The 22,466-nt window shown below is 36.7% G+C and overlaps 1 protein-coding gene across 1 annotated transcript in view; it reads left to right on the plus strand.

The window, feature by feature from the left end:
* Nucleotides 1-20,173, plus strand: part of SLC2A13 (solute carrier family 2 member 13) — a 427,584-nt gene extending 407,411 nt beyond the window's left edge. Inside the window, exons 8-10 of the mRNA XM_060165097.1 lie at nt 13,825-13,946; nt 14,063-14,215; nt 19,845-20,173. Of these exons, the coding sequence (XP_060021080.1) occupies nt 13,825-13,946; nt 14,063-14,215; nt 19,845-20,071 (502 nt within the window). The 3' untranslated portion in view covers nt 20,072-20,173. The remainder of the gene's footprint in view (nt 1-13,824; nt 13,947-14,062; nt 14,216-19,844) is intronic.
* Nucleotides 20,174-22,466: the final 2,293 nt, after the last annotated feature.

Below are 22,466 nucleotides of genomic sequence, written 5' to 3' on the forward strand. Positions count from 1 at the left end.
GTTTGAGTATATGCTTTTCACCCTAAAATTTGTCTGTATCTGCTAAGACCTTGGCCTTATTTCTAGGCATAATTCCATGACCATGGTTACCCTAACCCCACAGAGTACAAGTTTATCTAGGATCCAAGATAGAACCCAAACATTGAGTAATTCCCAGTTCACATGTTCATGCAACACCCATAATCTCAGATTGTCCATTGCTTATTCACTTGCCCAGAATAGTCCTCATTACCAGGCATTAGAGATGATCGCCTAAACAACCCTACAAATACAGGCAAATGTGCCTAAGTCCCCTCCTTCAAGATACGTCAGAGTCCTACCCAAGCCCACCCTCCACTTTTGTCCATTGCTACCATACCCTTTTCTCTCTGTGTAAGGAAAAATACCACAGATTTCCACAAATATTTCTTTTATGGTATGTGTGTGTGTATTGGGAAATATAAAAACTCCCATCTCACTTCACCTGACAATTTCTTTTTGGCTGTGTATCTAATAATTTCAGTTGGCACTTAGCTTGTAGTAAATGATTGTTGAATGATAGAATGATTTAATATTTAATTTCATCTATTCTAATGCTTATTCTCATGCCTAGAACACACAGACATTTATTTGTTGAAATGATAAATTAATCAAATGAGTAATTACTTGGAGTTAAAATTTATGTAGCTTTAAATACCTGCTGTAGATTATCAAAATATATGAAAATTCACACAAAGAATAAAAGATACATTACATTGCTAATCTATTCTATCCTTAACATAAAATTGCTTTGGAAATAAAGTAATTCATTTAACAAGTACTTAATGATCCCCAAATGTGAACCTGCCTCTGGGCTGGGGTTGGAAGCACAGGGGTGATTGATGGTAGTGAAGTGGAGGAGGTGCCAGTTAAGGCTGGTGCAGGGGCCTCCCCCAGCGTGAAGCCACAGCTGTTTTTAGGAGGATGAGTGTGATGGTGAGTATGACACAGTTTGCTTTGCTCCAGTGCCAGGAACAGATCAGAAGGAAGGATGTGGATTTCAATGGACCTGTTTAGCTGTATTCACCGAAATGGTAGAAAAACCATCCTTTGCTTAGAACGATTGAGATGCATCTTTTCTGTTTTATAGTTCTGTTTCATTGCTGATAAAAGGTATTTCAGAAGTTTCTATTACAAATCAGGAAGTCAGAAAACAGGCAATTGCAGTTATAATGCTTAATTTGTTAAGCTATTACATTTTCACTTTAGCAGTAATTTGAGATAAAATAATGTGAAACTGTCTTATGGTTTTATTATATTGACTTTCCATCTCATTATTTACAAAGTTTTTATGTCAACTAATGGCACTATTTCTTTTAAAGTAATTGCTGAGACATTCCATATGTATGTTCATCATCCTCCAAGAAACTTCTGGGAAAACTTTTTAAATTCCTTATAACTGTATCAGATAAAGTCATTAGGTAGCTTTGTGTTTTAGAATATGTATTATTTAAAGACTGCTATACTGCCATCTTATAGTATTAGAATGACTGTTTTCCTTGTCGTACATTTGTAGTGTTGTCCTCAAATGAGTTAGCCAGTTATTGAGATTGTTATATATTTTAGTGTCCAGCTTATATAAGCATTCTTTTTGTTCTAATTATTGTTTTGTGCTTTGAAAAAAAAATGGATGCTGAGTCAAAAGAGAATGTACAAGACACAGAGGCCCAGGTTTGTCATGATGCTGCTTATTTTAATTCCTAATGCTCTTTAGGACACATTTTATTCTACTCATTTTAGATAGAGATTTAAATGACTGCCTTTACTCCCGACATTAAGGAAGAACACTGACTTAGGGGAGATTTCAAGTAGAGTTTTCATCTCAATTCTTTTTCCATTTAAGCTCCACAAAAAGTAAAGTACCCCGAGAGAGAGGTTTTCTTATATACGTTAACTGGTGGCATGATTATGTTGAAGGTGAAGGAAACAGAGAACACTGAATTTCAAATGTTTGTTACCTCTGTTGTGTAATCTTGGGAAGAATCACTGTATTTTAAAAAGGTTTGTAGCATATGCAAAATGGGAAGAATGGTGCTATTGCTTTGGATTATTATGAGAATTAAATGAGTTAATGTATATTAAGGTGTATTGTATAGTGTAATACTTTATACAAATATTAGTCAGTTTCATCAAGTGAAGATTTACAGTTATTCAAGGACATTTCTGTTGGGAGCACAATTTTAATAAAGAAGCCATAGAACTCACACTTGATGGAAGGCAGCTGTAGCATGGATTGAAAAGAATCCAAGAACAAATTATACCATTGTTTGTATCAAGATAGCCTACAGCAATATCAGCTACATTCATTCCCATGCACCTGCAAATAAAAACAAGTGAGGGATCCTGTGCAAGCATTCTTGCAGTGGAAAGAAAATTAGATCAGAGTCTTGGTATGGTTTGAAATGATACAGATGGATTTTGCAATGCCTATGGTATGGAAGCATGTACTACCACAGGCAATAACTCTTTTAAGTAAGTAGCAATAACCTTCTTAGAATTTAAAAAATTTTAATGACAAATATATCTGTCTTCTCTAATGCTTACAATATAATTGTAAAATAGTATTGTAATTTAATTGGTGAAATTAAATTACAATATAAGAAATTAGTGTCAGATGATCAAAGACCAGCTTAATGGGAACTGATTAAATTATTTTTATTGTTTTATTTAACAAACATTAATTGAGCGTTGCTTATGTGTAAAGTGTTGTACTAAGTACTGGCCTGTGAAGCCCGGGGAAGGAAGAAGGAAGATAGAGGTGCTGTGTCCTCACTGGAGAAAGGTCCCCAAGTAAAACAGGGGCAGTAAAAGAAGTCAGGTAGGAGGGAGAACCCTTCAGTGTGGAAAAACCTCAAGTCTCTGATTGAAACTTGAGAGGGGTGGTATAACTCCCCATTCTGAGATCCTTGTCACAGCACAATCACGAGGACCAATCCTAACCCTTTATATATATATATAATATATAAATTGTATTACTAATTTTACTTGCTTTAGTATTTTTTATTTGAAAATTTGTTTTTAATTATTAAAAGATTATTAAATTATTAAATCAGTAGTAACCAGTAGAATAACTCTATTGAACACATTAAGCCTTTTCTTCATTCATTTATTTGATGAATGTATACATTGTGCCACGTAATGAACATCATTTAAGATATCACAGCAAGTGGCTGTCAGCTTATATACTGATGACTGGAGAAGTGTGCCTTCAGCAAACCCCATTTAGTATCATCCCTCCCATTTCTCACTGTTCTAGAGCCCATAACACACAAATGCACTTTTTCTCTGTGTTTGTTGCTGTTATTTCCATTACACTGTTTCCCTACCTCCACTCCATTGGTTCAGTCTCTTCTTTCCACCCAGTACTTCAGAATTCTTCATGACTGCCTCACGATGGCAAGAAATAAAAGAAAGAGGGAAGGAAAGGAAAGGAAGAGAGCCTGAAGTAGAAAGTAAAAGAAAAAAAAAAAATAAGGTTGATTTTCTTGACTGATAAAGAAGCAGATTCTGAATATGATTCCCAAAGGAATTCTAGAAAATGTGAGCAATATAATACAGCATAATTGGAATAAGTGTAGCACCTCTCACAGTGACTACGTGGGGAAATGTTGTGATTTTTTTTTTTTTTTTTTTTTTTTGCGGTACGTGGGCCTCTCACTGTTGTGGCCTCTCCCGTTGCGGAGCACAGGCTCCGGACGCGCAGGCACGAACCCCTGTCCCCTGCATCGGCAGGCGGACTCTCAACCACTGTGCCACCAGGGAAGCCCATGTTGTGATGTTTGAAAAAACCTTGTTGCAGGAATGGATCTGTATGGCCATTGTGATACACTCTGTACACTCTTTTGAGGACCTGTGGAATTTTATAGATTTAGAATCAGGATCAGTACTCTATTATAGAACTTAGCCTTTATCTTGTTAGAACTTCTCATGTTGAGAGGAACAGAGACACACTTGATTTCCTCAGTTAATGGAAGTTTTATGGTAAAATTGCATAGAAAAGTAAGGGGGGTAATGAGAAAGAAAAAAGTCTCAACTTCTACCCAGCCCTGCTTCATGGATATCTAGAATACTAATCATCAGACTGGTAGCTGTCTGCTCTTGGCCTGTCTCTTCTGCACGTCCCCCATGGCTATCAGCTACATGACCCTTCTTATGACCTCTGCCTATTCTCTCTCTGAGTCTTTCCACTTCTGTATTGCTCTATCCTCTTCAGACATTTCGTATTCTGACTTACTGAGAGAGAATATAAATCGTTTCTCAACATTCTCTGGTATAAAGCATCCACCCTATGCCAAGGCTATTGACAGCCTTGGTGTCAAACATAGTTAGAGCTAGGCAGGCAGTTTGTGGGACAGAACATTACCATTTGCACATGGCAGACCCCCAAGATGTGGATAGAGGCAGGCCCTGTGAGACTCCTGAGAAGGGAAGCAGTATAGTGATGACTATGGCATATAAATATGCAAACCAAAGCTTTTGAACCCTTTTGGGTAACAGCGTGATGGAGAAGGTATGTAATTCAAAGGCAAGATTTCCCTTCCTTTCAGTGCCAGTCAAAGCAGAAGAATAGCTAATAACTTTAATGTCTGCCTTTACTATGGGAAAAATTTTAGAGTGAAAAAAATGGAAGAAGAATCCCAGGATTAGTTGTCTATGAGTCACTAAAGGTTTTCCCACCTTGTCAGAGCGACACTGTCACAACTATAAATTCAAAAGTGAAAACAATCATCATCTTAATAGATTTACTTTCCCCCCAATTTTCCACGTTTCCATTTACTCTTACCCATATAACCTATATCCTAGATAATACTTTGAGTTTGATATCCCCTATACTGCCAAATTCATGGCATTTTCCATGTTCCCAGGTAATCTTTACAAAGTAGACCACGACCAGGCTGGCTGTAGGTGTGATGATGCAGTAAGAAAAAGAACGAAGTATTTTCTTATTAAGCAATACAGTGGAAAATTTTTCTTACACAGAAATGGGGTTGAACCCTGAATGCTAATATGAGCTCTCTCCAAGGCAGAGTTCAGGGCTCCTCTGACTTGGCAGATTCTTTACTCTACACTGAGCACAGAACTTCAGAGACAAGTCTGGGAGGGGCCAGAAAGGCAACAGGGGACCATGTCCTCTTACTTGGGTCCTTAATTGTGCATCCATTGTACTGTTTGTTTGCCAGTTTGATACCAAAATGAAAGTAACTGAAGTTAAATCTAAGACATTTTGACCAATCTTCAAACCCAGACCATCCTTTGTGGCTTGGCCCAGCTTACTTTATAATTATTATTTTAATGGCTTCTTTATTCTATTCAGTTATGGTACCTTAATTGACTTAACTACCCTCCATTGTAGTATATCTGCAATTTTTCTAATTATTTAACTATATTATGCTTGTGATAAATAAAAGTACAGTGAAAGTATATCAGCATATAATATTTTTCCATATAGATCATTTTCTAAGGATAAATTTTAGGAACGAAACTTTGGGCCAGGAATATTTGGGTGTGAATATTCTTACATAAAACTGCCAGATTTCATCCCAAGAGGAAGTTATACTAACTTAAATTCTTACCAGAATTAGAGATATACCAATACCACTGTATCTTCATCAGCTTTAAGTATTATCATTATTTTCATTTGCTTGCCCACTCATATTCTGTCCATCTTTTTCACATATTTAGGACGTATAAGCTAGCCAACATACTGGTAAATGGTTTATATACAGTGATTTATATATAAATAAAACTTTATTAATTCTTTATTATTCAATAAAAATGGCTTTTAGTTCCAAACTTCTAGTGCTTTTGAAATTTACCGATGTCCATGTTTAATCATCTCAATAATTCTAAAGGTTTTATTTTTACCAGAAAATAATAGTAATTAACAAAAGATAAGAGGTGATTTTTTTTTCTCAACTTGCCTTTATGTGACAGTCCTCTGCAGGAAAAACGTAAAACATGAAAACAGGGGAAAAGGTTTGACAATAGAAAATTATCCAAGGCCAAGATGTTCATCATGGTCTGCATGCTGCAAGCTCGGGAGCCATACTTTCCTAAAATTATTCAACTACAGATACGTTAGAGTTTAAATGCTATGTTGCAGTTCAACTTATGCTTGACATAAGTTTATTGTCATAATTGACATAATTATGACGTAATTATGTCATAATTATGACATAATCATGTTAGTTTATTATACAGGAATTATACTAGTGAACAGAAATTACACTGTCTGAGTAGTAATGATTCAGGTTTGTAAGAGTAACTTTTTCTGGTCGCTTTGCTGATTTGAAATTTCTCATGGCTAGGGTTATTTCTAAATTTATATCATCCTAGTCCTCTGATTGATTGGTGTTGTGTTTCTTTATTTCTCCTCAGACAAAAGTGAAGCTGTCCTTTCCTGGGGAGATACTCTATCCTTTTTCTAGGTACCTCTCTACCACCAGCATCAGACTATAAATGTGTAATCAGATCATAAATTCCTATGGATAAAGAACTATTAAATTTAACCCTTAGCAGTATCCATTGTGTTTTGAGGTGATAGCTTAATGATCTTGTTCAAAGAAACCACAGTCCTGCATCAGGAATTGGAGATGAAATCATGCTTCACTCACACTTCTACGTAATGAATTGATGAGTAAAGCATGTGCAGTAAACCCAGTAGAAGAATGGTAGATGTGTCACACAAATCGTAGTAAGCTGTCCCTTCCCTTCTCCAAAACCCCAGGTCTTTTATAAACTCTTTTGGGAAGGTGGCAAAGTTCTGTAGGTTTCTCAATGATTAGGATTGGATAGATAAAATTAGAAGTTTTGTGCTATAAATACAAGTTGTATTTTCACCCATCCCCCATACATGAACCTGAAGCACTTAAATAATTTCATCATAGTAAATAAAGGAACAAAACAAAAAGCATATCCTCTGTAGGAAGCAAATAATAAGTTCCTTATGGTTAATTGTGGCAAGAGCAATTGCACCACTTAGTTCCTTTGGTTATTTATTTGGTTCAAAACTCTTTAGAGATCTGATGGAAAAGTAACACCAAAAAATAGGCAGAAATAGCTCTACGTATGAACTGATTTTGGGGTGGGTGTTGAGTAGGCAAGGGAGGATTGTTCTACCTTCAAAGAAGGCTGTTAATTTCTAGATGCATTATTAAGGGAAGCACTGTGGGCTCCATGGCTGGAACAGGGAACTAATCATTTTTTTGGTCTACATATCAGGTGTTAGTCTAGTCTGCTAGTAAAAAGTAGTTCTCTCACTCTGCCAAAATGAGACCTATTTTGCCTGCTTGCATATGATTCTTCTGCTTTGTCCACTGCAGCACTATCTGCACCGCTGCCATTATGGTAATTATTTTCTGGTTTTGCTCTAGGATGTGCTCTAGTATGACTTTTTCTTATCCCAACCCACACACTGATGTCAGAGTATTTTTGTTCTTTCCCCAGAGCATTGTGTTCTTCCACCAGCAGTCACTGAGCCAGGAAGACATTAGGGTATTTTGCAATAGCACTTGGAATATACATTTTTTATTTTTTAGTTGGAATTCCTAGCGTTTATATTTTGAAGGTCATGTATGATGTCACATTCTTAGTCAATAGCTATCTACGTATTGCTGGGTATGTAACTCTGCCAGGTCCATGCCTGCAGTGCTTTCCTAAAATCAGCATGAGGATGAAGAGGAGTTAGCCTTTTATGCATATAAATATGTGTGTCCAGATGGTTAAAAGCTACATCACAGCAAGCACAGAGTCTACCAGAAAATATCCTGCTTTCCATTGTTCCAGCAAGCGATCATGCAAGGAACTTTGATAATAATCAGTGTAAATAGTAAATAGAATTTTTCAGTGAATTTTAGTGATTTGATTATTTGCAAGCATTTCCCTCCACAGCAGCCTGTCTCTTCCCTTTCTTCCCCCTCCATCCCTTTCTCCCATCATTCCTCTCCCCTCTCCCACTTTCTATCCTATTTTCTCATTTTAAGATGTCCACAACCCAAAAGACTATTTGACTAGTGGGAAGTGAAGGTGGAGGATTATTGATCAGGGGATTTCTAATGCTGTTTAATGCAGCATTAAACAAATGTATGCTTCATTCATCATTCAATGAGCATATTTCTCTATACAGAGTACTATTATGGACTAGAGGTTGAGATTTTTAGAAGGGAGACACAAAAATGACTATTCTTTGGCAAACACCTAGATAACTTGCTTTCTTTGTGCTGAGCAATTAATCTTTGTAACAAGTCTATTATTAGGGACTCTCATTTTACGGATTAGAAAACCAAGGTACAAAGAGGTTAAGTACCTTGCCCAAAGTTAAACAGTGGATAAGTGGCAGAACTGAGATTCAAAACCATGCAGCCTGACTCTAGACCCTGTGTCCTTAACCTTTGTGCTATGGTGCCTGGGATGAGAGCTCAGGACAGTAGAAGAGGGAGTATATTCAGAGAGCATAATACAGAGCACTATGTGATAACAATACAGATGAGGAAAATGAAAAGGCTTGAGAGGAGGGAGAGAATATTTCAGACAAGTGAATGGGTGGCATCTGTACTAGCCTTGAGGGCTGAGGTAGATTTTGATAGTGGAGATCAGGAGTGAGAATTTGCTTTCAGTTAGAGGAAATGGCATGAGTAGAAGATGCTGGTCTGGAAGGTAGGTTCAGAAAATAAGTAGTCTAGTTTAGTTGGAGAAAGAGATTGTATACAACAGTACCAGATAAGGTAGGCTACAGCCAAATTTTGCAGGCCCCGTTTCATAGGCATTTGGAATAAGGAGGATGAGGGCTTTTGAGCAATGAGGTGGCAAGAACAATGCTCTAAAGAGCTCAACTTGATGGGGTAGTAGTTTGAAGAAAGCAATGCTAGAAGCAGGAAAAATAATTCAGAAACTGTATTTGTTTTCTATTGCTGCATAACAATGTTACCACAAACTTAGCAGCTTAAAACAACCAACATTTAGGATATCAGTTTCTGTGGGTCAGGAGTCTAGGCACAGCTTAGGTATGTCCTCTGCTTAGGGTCTCACAAGGCTACAATCAAAGTGTTGACTGGGGCTGTGATTTCATCTGAGGCTCAACTAGGAAAGGATTAGCTTTTGTTAGCAGAATTCAGTAACTTTTGTATCAAGGACTCAGTTTCTTGCTAGCTGTCACAAAGGCTACCCTCAGCTCCTAAAGACTTCTCTCAGTTCTTGCCATGAGCATTCCAACACTGGCATTCCGTAACGTGGCAGCTTGCTTTTTGAAAGCCAGCAAGGGAATGAGAGACTTCAGCTAAATAGCACTGTAATTTTAATCACATGTGTCCTGTCACTTTTGCCACATTCTGTTGGTTTGTAACCAACAAGTCAAAGGTCACCCCCACACTTAAGGGGAGAGGATAATCCAAGAGTGTGAACATCAGGAAACATGGGTCATAGAGTGTCTACTCTAGAGTCTGCCACAGACAGATACAGTTGGTGAAACAAACCCTCAAGAGTCTGAATTAGGGTGGTATGAATGCACATAGAGAGGAAGAGTTAGATTCAAGAAATTACGTCTAGGAAATATAACTGATTTCTTTTGAAATTCTTTGCATACATTAACTCATATATGCCTCAAAATATCTCTTTGACGTAGGTGCCAGGAAAATCCTTATTTCACAGGTGAGGATACAGGCTTTTAAAAGTTAAGTGCCTAGATCACATACATATGAGCTTCAAATCTGGGTGTCCTAACCTAGATTTGAAAGTAGGATGGCAGTCCCAGAGCTCATAGTCGTGGCCACCCTTCTTTACTTGGACCTGAAAGTATAGAGAATTTAAAGAGAGATGGATAAGAAGATATTGAAGATAACTCCAAGATTTCAACTCCATTTCAACTAAGAGAAACGTCGTGAGAAGCACTATTAAAGTAACTATTTATTGTGCATACACTACATGCCAGGCAGTGTGCTAAGCACTCAGTACGCATAATCACATTTAATGTTGCCAACAGCCTATGAAAATAGTCCTTTCCCCTATTTTACAGATCAGAAAACAGAACTGTGCCTGTGCCCACTAAACCATCATTTCCATAAGTGCAAAGGGTTATTTTGTTCATAGCTCTATCTCTAATGTCTGACCATAAAAAAGTGTTCATTATATAAATTTTTGAATGAGTGAGCTTATAAGTGGTAGAGTCATGAGTTGAACTCAGAACAGCCTCACTCTGCCTCCTGGAGTAGACAATGCGTTCCATTGTAGCCATAGCAGGAAATCTAGATATGGATATTCAGCAGATATATAAATTCTATTAAATGGAGCTTGAGGAAAAGGTCAAGGCAGGGAGCATCCATGTGGAGATCAAAAGTCCCTAAAATTAGATGAGATGATTAAGGGAGAGGGTATAAGCTCCAAACCAGAACCTTAGAGAACACCTATGTTTAGAGGCTGAGGGGAGGAAGAGGCATTTTAAAAAGCAATGAAGACATATGTATCAGAGAGTTGAGATGGATATACAGATATGAAAGCAAAGGAGAAAGAGAAGGAAGGATTTCAGCAGTATCAACCACCACAGGGTAATCAAAGAGCCTCAGAATTAAGGCAAGATAAGTGCATTTGGGGATTAGGAGGTCATCGATTCTGGGGTGAGCAGATTCGGAAAAAAACAGGGACTGAATAAGAATCAAGAAAGTGTCTGAGTAGGTGGGGAAATGGGCTTGTGTAGGAAAGAGTGCATAGTAAGGATATAGAGCTCACTAGTATAAACTCTTTGTAATTTCAGATGAGCTAGTAGTAGTAATATGAGAGGGATGAAAGATTTTAATAGGAGTAATTTTTTGTGTTGTAAACAGAAGGGTAGGCTCAAGTAGGAACAAACTAAAGATAGCATAAAGAGAATTGACTACTGATAGAACATGACCCCAGAGGAGACAGAAGGAAAATGAGATGTAGGCCCACTAATAGGAAGGGCAGACCTTAGAAAGGGACATGTTACCATTCTAGGTAGGAGAAGAATCTGAAATAAAATATAGAAAAGTAGAGGTCCAGTAGAGAAAAATTGAGCGTATTCAAATTGAAAGTCCTCAATTGTCTTAAAGATGGAGGCAAGTTCTTCACACCCAGAAAGAGAGGGAAAGAGTTCATAACTAGAGGATAGTAAGAAATATTTTAATTAATTGAGGCAGCAGTTGACAAAAAGTTTATTCAATGTCTACTCTGAAATAAGCAGAAAATTCAGTAGAGAAGACAATAAAGGATAAAAATAAGCATAATTAGGAACCCAACTGAGAAGAAATAGCATGAACTTTTAATAGAATTCAGCAGCATGGTTTCATAATTTTGCCCAGCTTCTGAAAAGCTGTTATTAAAGGAAGTTAATGGTCCCGCAGAGGGTTGGGAACTGAAACTGTGAGAATGACAGGCAAGCATGGAGGAATGAAAGATGGATTCTAGAGGTCAGCGAAGACAGTATTGGCATCATGGTCTAAGCAGTGATGTGAATGAATACTGAGAGAAGTGTAGAATCTAAAGATTGTAATTTGGGTGTGGAACAAGCTACCAGAAATGAAGAAATAAAGTGCTTGTAATCAGAAACGGAATGCTCTAAGTTTGAGAAGTAAAACAGTAAAATTTTGAAGTAAAATAGTCCCAAATCAAGCTAATTATAATGCCCTTTCCTCAGTTTCAGAGGTTAAATAAGGAACTATGAAGCCAAGGTATCAGACAGGCCAGAAGTAGACATAAATGAATGTGGCAGAGGATGAGAGGGATGGAGAAGATGACTGACCAGGCATCAAGTCAGATGGGGTGTTATGATGGAGGTCATAAACACAGCAATAAGGACAGGGCTTAGATGTCAAGGTTCAAAATTAGAGGTTGGTAGAGAGAAAACAATAGCGTAAAAAATGACAGTAAAGGATAAGAAACTTTTTCAGGCTGATCGTGTCTTCAGGTGCAATTCAAATTTCAATTAAGGTAAAGAATTGGAAGTTCAACTTGAGAATCAGTCTAGAACAATAGACTTTGCTTCCTAGTAGAACTAGGAAGCAAAGTCAGCAGGGAGTGACTGATAGAGAAGCAAGTACACACAGCAGGAAAGTAAAGGGTTAGTTTGAATAAGAAATAAGCATTGCTCCCTGCCCAGATTCCCCTATCACCCCTTTCCAGGTGACCCTTCTAATCCCTAAAATTACCTGTTAGGCATTATACCCCATTTAACAAATGAAAAAAGTCTGGTTCTGGAATTTGAATCTTGTCCTAACTGCAAAATCTAAAGCTTTCTACCACAACCTACTTACTCTCAGTGGTTTTAAACTGTTGCTGCAGCCTTCAAGGACTAACTGGAAATCATGTCTGACATACGAAATGGGTATGAAACGCATTTTTTTTAGGTATATTTTACATATACGACATTATATTCGTTTCAGGTGTACAACACAATAATTCAATATTTGAATATATTGGGAAATCAACACAATAAGTCTAGTTAACATCCGTCACCACACATATTTACGTTTTTTTCTTATGATAACTTTTAAGATCTACTCTCTTATGCAATACAGTATTATTAACTATAGCTACCATGCCATATATTACATCCTCATGACTCATTTATTATATAACTGGAAATTTGTACCTTTTGACCCATTTTCACCTCACATTACCCCTCACCCCTGGCAACCACCAATCTGTTCTCTGTATCTATGAGCTCTTTTTTATTTTTGTTTTTTTTAAGATTACACATATAAGTGAGATCATATGGTATTTGTCTTTCTTCTGATTTATTTCACTAAGCATAATGCCCTCAAGGTCCATCCATGTTGTCTCAAATGGCAAGATTTCCATCTTTTAATGGCTGAATACTATATATATGTATATACTATATATATACACCACATTTTGCTTTATCCATTCATTCATTGATGGATACTTAGGTTGTTTCCATGTCTCAGCTATTGAAAATAATGCTGCAGTGAACATGGGAGTGCAGATATTTTTTCAAGTTAGTGTTTTTGTTTACTTCTGATAAATACCCAGAAGTAGAATTGCTGGATCGTATGGTAGTTCTATTTTTAAGTTTTTGAAGAATCTCCACACTGTTTTCCATAGTGGCTGCACCAATTTACATTCACACCAACAATGCACGAGGGTTCCCTTCTCTCCTTATCCTCACCAACACTTTTTATTTCTTGTCTTTTTTTTTTTTTTTTTTTTTTTTGCAGTACGCGGGCCTCTCACTGTTGTGGCCTCTCCCGTTGCGGAGCACAGGCTCCGGACGCGCAGGCTCAGCGGCCATGGCTCACGGGCCTAGCTGCTCCACGGCATGTGGGATCTTCCCGGACCGGTGCACGAACCCATGTCCCCTGCATTGGCAGGCGGACTCTCAACCACTGCGCCACCAGGGAAGCCCTATTTCTTGTCTTTTTGATGATAGTCATTCTAACAGATGTTAGACGATATCTCATTGTGGTTTTGATTTGCATTTACCTGATGAATAGTGATGTTGTGCACCTTTTCATGTACTTGTTGGCCATCTGTATGTCTTATTTCAAAAAGTGTCTATTCAGATCCTCTGCCCATTTTTCACTCAGATTGTTTTTTTGCTGTTGAGTTGAATGCACAATGTGTTGTTCTTGAATTATATTCAGCTCTAAAAAGTTTTATGTCAGCTTACATATCTAATCCTCCTATTTAAATCTTAAATTTTTTTTCAAGAGAAACATGTTGGATTCTTTTCCTTAATGAGATTAAGGAACTTCCAAATACCTTCTAGATGATCACACTGAATTTCTGCAACTATACCCTAAAACCCTAAGTTTATATTTATATTGCATTATTTTTCAGGTGTGAAAATGAAACCAAATTCAAAACAGAAGAAGTATTTTGGGCTTACAATTTCTGCCCTACTCCATACTCCTGGACTGCACTTCTGGGCCTTATTTTATATCTTGTTTTCTTCGCACCTGGTAAACAAAGGCTTTGTTGTTATTATTGTTATGTTAATTAAACTGTCTCTATTTGAGGAGAAAAACGCTTTTAAATTACTTACTACATTTACTGAAATTCATTTTGTATTTCTCAGGAATGGGACCAATGCCTTGGACTGTGAATTCTGAAATATATCCCCTTTGGGCAAGAAGTACAGGAAATGCATGTTCATCTGGAATAAATTGGATTTTCAATGTTCTGGTTTCATTGACATTTTTACACACAGCAGAGTATCTTACATACTATGGTAAGAGAATATTTTTTCCAGCTATAGTTTCATTTTTATTTTCCTACTCTATTTTTAGATATGCTATCATTTGTGATTGAAAGATTAGATGGTTATATTTTTGCTATTATAAATTCTCTATATGGCTTTCTTATTCCCCACAGTCCTTGGCAATGTTTCTGGGAAAAGATAAGAGGAACTCTCCTTTCCTAAGCAGTATTGCTTATAGCCTTCACCCACCCACCTACACTTCAGACCCAGACATCTCCCAGCTATCTCCCCAGTTGGAAATCTTCACAGCAAGGCCTTTAGTTTAATGAAAAAACATAAACAGAGAATGGTAGAAAACTGCAGGAGTCTAGGGCTAATGCTTGAAGATGTCTCATAACAGGGATGGAGTGGTATCCAAGAGTGGAAGTAGGGTTAAAGTAGCTCCCCCAAATGCTGTGCTATGAGTTATGCCTTCCGCTATGTCGTCTGTGCTGTTCAGGCCAAAGCATTTCAGGATCCACTGAGGCCAGCGCTTACCACTGCCAAAACTATAAATGTGGCAGAAGTGTTCAAGTGAAAATGTGTGGAGACCGTACCTCGAAGAAAACAATCTTGAGAAGTGACTGAGTTAGGAAAAAACTTTGGGAAGCTACTTCAAGTTTATCTTTGCTAAAATGAAATGATTTTGGCTTTTTAGCAAGAGGATTTCTTCACTGTATGAGTTTATAGCTGTGATTGGATTCTAAATGATGAAATAGGAGGTTTTCATTCTAATCTTCTCATGAGCCTCTGTGATTGTATATTGAATGCCTATTGCTTAGTCCATTCTCTGATCCCCTCCCCTATCACCTCATCTCACCCCATCCCATGTTCTGGCTAATTATAATTCCTTTTTGTAAGAACAGGTTTATTTGTCAGCTCCCCTACCCCACCCCTCACTACTGGACCATAAATCCCTTGAGCTTAGGCCAGGATTATGCTTTGTTCACCATTATATTCCCAGTGCCCTCCAGGGCATCCTATTCACTTAATAAGCACTCAGAAGTATTTGTCAAATGAGTAATTACACGGATGAACTTTTAGATGAATGGTGAATATGAGGAAACATTATAAAAGTCTATTCCTCCTGTCTTCTGAACATGCTGAATTGATATTTGCTTTTATTTAAAACTATTTATCTAATGCTTTTTTTATCTTTATAAAACTCCTCTCTCTGCTGATCACCATTAGGGACATTTAGAAATATTTATTTTCTTGGAAAGGGAATGCGCTGGCATTTTAAACTGGATATATATTTATTATATTCAGCCTTATCCCATTTGGCAATTAAAATGTTTTACATAAATTTGTAAGCTTATCTTCCTAACAGCATAAATATGAACACAATATTTATCCATATTTTCTGATTCTTGAGAACACTTAAATATATGAAGACCTAAATATAGACTAATATCTTGAGAAAGCATTTTTTAATAGAAAGTCATAGACCAAATAATAAAAGTCTATGTGGTAAGACTTTTGATAGCAAAGCACCTCTTCCTTGAATAAATTCTGTCAGAAAAACATGAGGCAACAGAAGCAAAATTTAAATATGGCATAGCCAGGCTTCTTTCAGAAATATCTCCTTGGGAGAAGCTTTTTGCTTTGCATTAAGCCAAGCTTCTATCAGGTCAGCACACTGTCCATTAGGTCCTCACTAGTGGAACAGTATCTCAGCTCAGGTTAGATTTTCTCTATTTATTGCTCTATATTTTAATCTATAGGTTACTGATTTATGTAAGGTATATGTTTATATTCCTGATTTAACAAATATGCACCATAATGATGTATTTCTCTGGAAATATTCATGTCTTCTTTTACTTCCTTTCTTATTGTTTCATAAGACCTCAAGTTATTTTTGTTTTCCAACATCTTTATTGGAGTATAATTGCTCTACAATGGTGTGTTAGCTTCTGCTGTATAACAAAGTGAATCAGCCGTATGTATACACATATCCCCATATCCCCTCCCTCTCACGTCTCCCTCCCATTCTCCCTATCCCAACCCTGTAGGTGATCACAAAGCACCGAGCTGATCTCCCTGTGCTATGCAGCTGCTTCCCACCAGCCATCCATTCTACATTTGGTAGTGTATATATGTCCATGCCACTCTCTCACTTCGTCCCAGCTTACCCTTCCCCCTCCCCGTGTCCTCAAGTCCATTCTCTATGTCTGCATCTTTATTCCTGTCCTGCCCCTAGGTTCTTCAGAACCTTTTTTTTTTTTAGATTCCATATATATGTATTAGCATGCAGTATTTGTTTTTTTCTTTCTGACTTACTAAACTGTTTGACAGACTGTAGGTCCATCCACCTCACTACAAATAACTCAGTTTCGTTTCCTTTTATGGCTGAGTAATATTCCACTGTATATATGTGCCACATCTTCTTTATCCATTCATCTGTCGATGGACACTTAGGTTGCTTCCATGTCCTGGCTATTGTAAATAGTGCTGCAATGCACATTGTGGTACATGATGTTTTTTGAATTATGGTTTTCTCAGGGTATATGCCCAGTAGTGGGATTGCTGGGTCGTGTGGTCATTCTATTTTTAGTTTTTTAAGGAACCTCCATACTGTTCTCCATAGTGGCTGTATCAATTTACATTCCCACCAACAGTACAGGAGGGTTCCCTTTTCTCCACACCCTCTCCAGCATTTATTCTTTGTAGACTTTTTGATGACGGCCATTCTGAAGACCTCAGGTTTTGATTCCTTCCTAAACTATACTGCCTAGAAAGGTCTGCCTTGGACCCCATTCAGTAATGTTTATTACTAAAAGTTATCATTAAAATGTCACCAGTATATCACTTTATTTATAACACATGTGACTAAATAGATCCCTTGATGAGCATTATTATTAAAGTTCCTGTGTTGAAGTACTGAAATTCAATCAAACATGGTCTTTAATTCCTCATTTTATATGATTCAATTAAATATTTGTTTTAATCTGAAACTTAATATAGGATTCTAATAAGATTTATTTCCTTTAGAATAAAGCTGAGGAATATCTGCACTCTTTAACAATCCTGACAGACTTGTTACATTTTTTTCATTTTCATTCCAAGGGGGCATAATTAAGAAAGTGAGTTACATAATAGTCTTGCCCATTACATGGAGCAGGTCACAGCCTCCCAGGCCTGCCTACACCTCGCCTCTGTGGCTTAACCACAGGTCTCACCAGTGAAGCCCATATACGCAATTTTGGCATTTGCCTTCTTTAGATTACTCAGATTTTTATAAAAGGAATAGAATTTCCTTAATTTGGCTTTGGGAATCTGGTTCACACACAAGAAACTTCATGGCCTTTAAGAATATTTGTAATCCATCTAATTGTTTTTGACTGTATGAATTTAGTGCTAACAGGTTTGATTTGTTACTTCTAATCATGCCACTGTACCTAAATTGTGAAAGATGATGACTATTTCTCAACATTATATTTTATAAAGCCAGACTATAGACTATATTTGCTCTGTTAGATATTTTAGAGTTTAGCGTCCTGATTTGGTCTAAAATGTTTTACCCTCTGCACTTATTTTTTTTCTGTATTATCAACATGATTGCCATCCTTTCTTTGCCCCTCCCCACAGAAGATTCCGTTTCTCTTCTTATGTTCACAATTTTGCTTGTCTGTATTCAGAACACAGGATTTCATCTCCTATCATTTTTTTCTCAAAATTCCACATTCTCCAAGAGCTAGCTTGTCAGTATCACCCTTTAGATGAAAACATTACCAATTTATTAGGCATGCTGATCTTACTAGCAACTATTCTTCCCTAGTCATTTATTAAAACTTAATAATGCTGTCTATCACTCTTTTGAGCAACTAACATCCAAAATTCTAATAGGAATGTAGCATACATTTTTTCTATTCTTTGCAGTTTAGCCAGGCAGAATTTATTTTCCCTGTCAGATCAGGAAACAAGGTCAAGACAATTCAAGAAACTGCTCAAGGATTCAGCCTGCATCACTTTGTGACTTTCAGACCTACACTGTCTACAGAGACATGGTGCCTTTCTCTCACTATAACACTCAGCTCTTCATTCCAGATGACCTATTATTATTTTCTGATTATCAAGTATAAGACATAAAAATATATAAACTTGTAGTGTTTAATGTAAACCAAACTGAAATGAAGTAATTTTATTTATTTATATTTGTAAATGGAATTGTACTTTTATTAAAGAAAGTATTTGATTTATGCAGGTCCCACTCCTTAAGAATTATGTAGCTTCTGATGATTTAATCTAACAAATTATGTCTTGGTTTAGTCAACCCTTTCATATTTTTCCTAATGTCTCATAGTTTACCTCTGTTTCCCTTTTATTTTCTCATGGCTCCTCATTCCAAAGAGCAGATTCTTTGGAGTGGCCAATTCAGCAGCATTTTTCCTCTCTAGTTTTCCTTGAGTCTTCCCAAGAAATGTTTCTGTTTCTGAACCATTTCTGAAATGGTTACTTATAGGCCTACTAAACTACTTTATAGGCATAAAAACTACTTTAAGAAAGTAGTTTTAGTAATGTTTTTCCACATTCTGTAATGATTCAGCAGAACTGAGAAATACTATTCAGTTCTTTAATTGCTGTACTATTTAGCTTATAGCTTGACTTTCAAATATGTCTTCATGACGTCTAGTATAGCCCTTTATTTCAGATCTGCTACCCAGTGAGTTCCATCTGGCAGTCAACAAGAGAACATTCATTCTCTAAACACTCCAATGTGTCTGCACTGTACTAGGAACCCAAAGACAAGCCATAGACTCTGTCATTGAGGAGACCACTTTTTCTGGTCTCCTCCTCAAGCGTCTCATAACCATCTTTCCTATACCAGTCCTGATTTGGGTTGTAAAACTTAACAGAATTATAATTTAAACCATAAATTTAAATAGGAGCTGAGAAATGATTTTACTTAATGAGGAAACTGAGGTCCAGGGAGGAGGTTAAATGACTGTCTAGAAGCCACATAGCAAGACTTAAGCCAGATCTTCCAACTCCCAATCTGATATCCTTTCTCCAGCCATTTGTCTTTTAAGACCAGAGATATCCAGGAATGGTGAGAGGTGGTCATCTTTGGATTGTGATTGAAGGTAGATCCAACAGGATTTTCTAACAGTGGGTATTGGGTGGGAGAGTAAGAGAAAACTCAAAGTTGACGTCCAGACTTTGGGCATTGACCCATGAATTCAGCAATATCGTCATTGAATGTGGTTCTGGAAATACAAGACAAATGAGAAGGAAATTTCTCCCTCAAAGTGCCTCAAGTCTAGTAGACAAGACAGACAAATATATTTACCTAATTATAATACTTCTTGGTTGTTATATACCACTTTGCCTCAGCAGAGTTTTATGAAAACACAATTAACTCTAACCAGGGAAGTGAGGAAAGACTTCAAAGCAGAAGTTGTATCTGAGCCTGGTCTGTCATTCTTCTTGAGTGTGATTACACGACTTGAGTTTAGAAAGACAAATTGCATTATATTCACAGCATTAGAACAATTAGAATAAACGAGGCTGGAAGCAATTTTTTGGTTCCAGCTCAGACCACAGTCATGCATGATTGACCCGTTAAAATCAAGTACGTTTCCAATGTAAACCTATACATATATATTATTTCCCATTGCAGGAGCCTTCTTCCTCTATGCTGGATTCGCTGCTGTGGGTCTCCTTTTCATCTACGGCTGTCTTCCTGAGACCAAAGGGAAAAAATTAGAGGAAATTGAATCACTCTTTGACAACAGGCTATGTACATGTGGTGCTTCAGATTCTGATGAAGGGAGATATATTGAATATATTCGGGTGAAGGGAAGTAACTATCATCTTTCTGACAATGACGCTTCTGATGTGGAATAATTGTCAGCTGCTGATATATTTAGTAATTTAAACAAACTTGGGAGAGAAGAACAGCAATTGGTGACCTCACTGCCCTGCTTTTAATCTGGTTCTTTCCACAGTCTAGTTTTGAATGACTTCATATTCTAGAATATTTGATTCCAAGGAAGATACAATCACAATGACATTTTTTTTCACAAGCAGAGATGTAAAAAAAAATCTACAGAGATTTTAAACTAATAGTTTTTGAGCAAATGTGTATAATTCCTTCCTGAGATAGTTTAAAATGAATATTATACCCAGTGATTTCCGTGATAATCCTTTTTTCCTAAGACTATATATAATTATTAGTGGCAATTGAGTCAGTGCTAATCTAGCCAAATCATATATGTGTGATATACTTACAGCAGAGGATTCTAAAGTATGGTCCAAGGGTATTTTCTGTCAAAGCATGGCCTGTTGGCCCTAAATTCTCCTAAGGACACGGAGCTTACCTGTGATCAGCTATTAGAAAGTAAACTCCATTTAAGCTTTCATCAACAAATTCAAAAGTGCGTCCTACAGGGGCACAGCTGTCCTTATATCCTTTGGATCCCACATTTTGGTTTGTCTCTCCAATTCATATCTGGAAAGTTCTTCAGAAGCTGACTCTGTATAGGATCATTTGAACATTATGAAAAGCAGGGCTTTTAGGGTTTATTTTCCTACATATTTTTTGCATCAGTGAGAAGTATACATTTGCACAGATTAGCTAGCAAGTTTTGATAAGTATATTTTATTGCTAGAAAGTAAGAAAGAAAAGATTTTTATGGACCTTAAAGATTTTTAACCCTGAGTTAGTCACTTAGGTGTGCAACTGTAAACACAAAATAGCACTAGATCTTCAACTGTGTTTCAGGGTCAGTTTTTGTTCATGCCAAAATCACCAGATATTCACCATGCCTTCACTCATCCACTCTGGAGTCCTAGTATTTGTGCCTTCATTTGTGTGATATAAATAACTTCTAGCAGACTAATTTTCCCCTTCTTTTAATCAAATAATTTCTGAAACAAGAAAGGAAGGAAGAAAATCAGTGGCAGAAATAATCCTGCTGTTACTGATGTTTGTTTAATTAAGTAGTGAGACTTTTATTTTTCTTAACTTTTTATTAACTCTTCCTAAGGGAATTGTCACATTTTGTTACTTATGGTACTCGTCTTTTTTTTTCCTTTAAATTCTGAGAGCATAAACTGATTTTTATTTTGCACATCCTTTCTCATTTTACCTGACATTCTATATTAAAAGATACATAGATTTGTCTGTGGGTTTTTCCTTTGTCTCATGCTTGGCTTGGATTTTTTTCCTCCTTGTCTAAAAATTGGGATTTTCTACTGGAACAGATTAATGGTTCTCATGTAATATGCCTTTTAGAGATGTTGACTCACTACATTTCTACAATATCTTTTCAAAGTGTTCATTGGTTTTTATGCTCATTCATCAGTGAACTCCAATTTTCACTCGTATGTTAAGAACTATATAGTATGTACAAACTCACTCACAAAATTACTTGCTAGTTCCAGTGGAAATACGAATGACTCTTCTGTGGTCAGTTAAGAGTGCATACATTTGATGCATTTTAAAATAGCCCTAAATATCTAATAAGGTACTCTTTGGAGTGAAAAAGTGGCTCTCTGTAAATTCAGTATGTTTCTGCCAGTCTCCAAGATGGTTTGGTCTCTCTTCCTTGTTCTTATCACAATGATCACAGCTGAGAATGTAGCCAAGGAGGTTCATTCTCTAAACCTAAAAATCCTTCAGCCGAAAAAGAGTTTTCTCCCTTTGATAATTTCATGTAACTAAAAAAAATTAGAGAGCCTCTTTCCTTGAATTAGGCACTTTGGCAATTGATTTCTAAGGGGATATTGATTTTGATTTTCCCCAGAAAAGCAGATGTGCTTTGATAGAGAAAGTTATTATTCTATCAATATTTCTTATCCCATAAGAAATTTATTATCTGTATATTTCACACAGGTAGAGTGAAGCGGAAAATGAACTATTGTGTGGTAAAATATATCAGAATATAATGTGGAGAAAAAGTATTTAGACCCATAAAATGATCTCTTTAGAAGTTTGTTTTCCTGATTTATCCAAATAATTGCCTCAATTCTTCTCTTTATTGTATACATAGCCTTAACTATATGCTTATACTCAGCTGAGCTGAATGCACAGTAACTTTATTAAAGGAGCACCTGGGCTCATTATTTCCTAAAGCAGAACATAGCCTGTTCTCCTTGACATAAGCAAATGGTGTTTTCAACTTTATATCCATAAATGCACATAATAACAGGGAAAAATAGCCACAGTTCTTTTCCTTTATTCTCCTCAATTCCTTCTATAAGGGACTGCTTGTTATTTATATAGTGATAAAGATAATAT

The sequence above is a fragment of the Lagenorhynchus albirostris genome, chromosome 11 (assembly GCF_949774975.1).
Source record: "Lagenorhynchus albirostris chromosome 11, mLagAlb1.1, whole genome shotgun sequence".
Lineage (NCBI taxonomy): Eukaryota > Metazoa > Chordata > Mammalia > Artiodactyla > Delphinidae > Lagenorhynchus > Lagenorhynchus albirostris.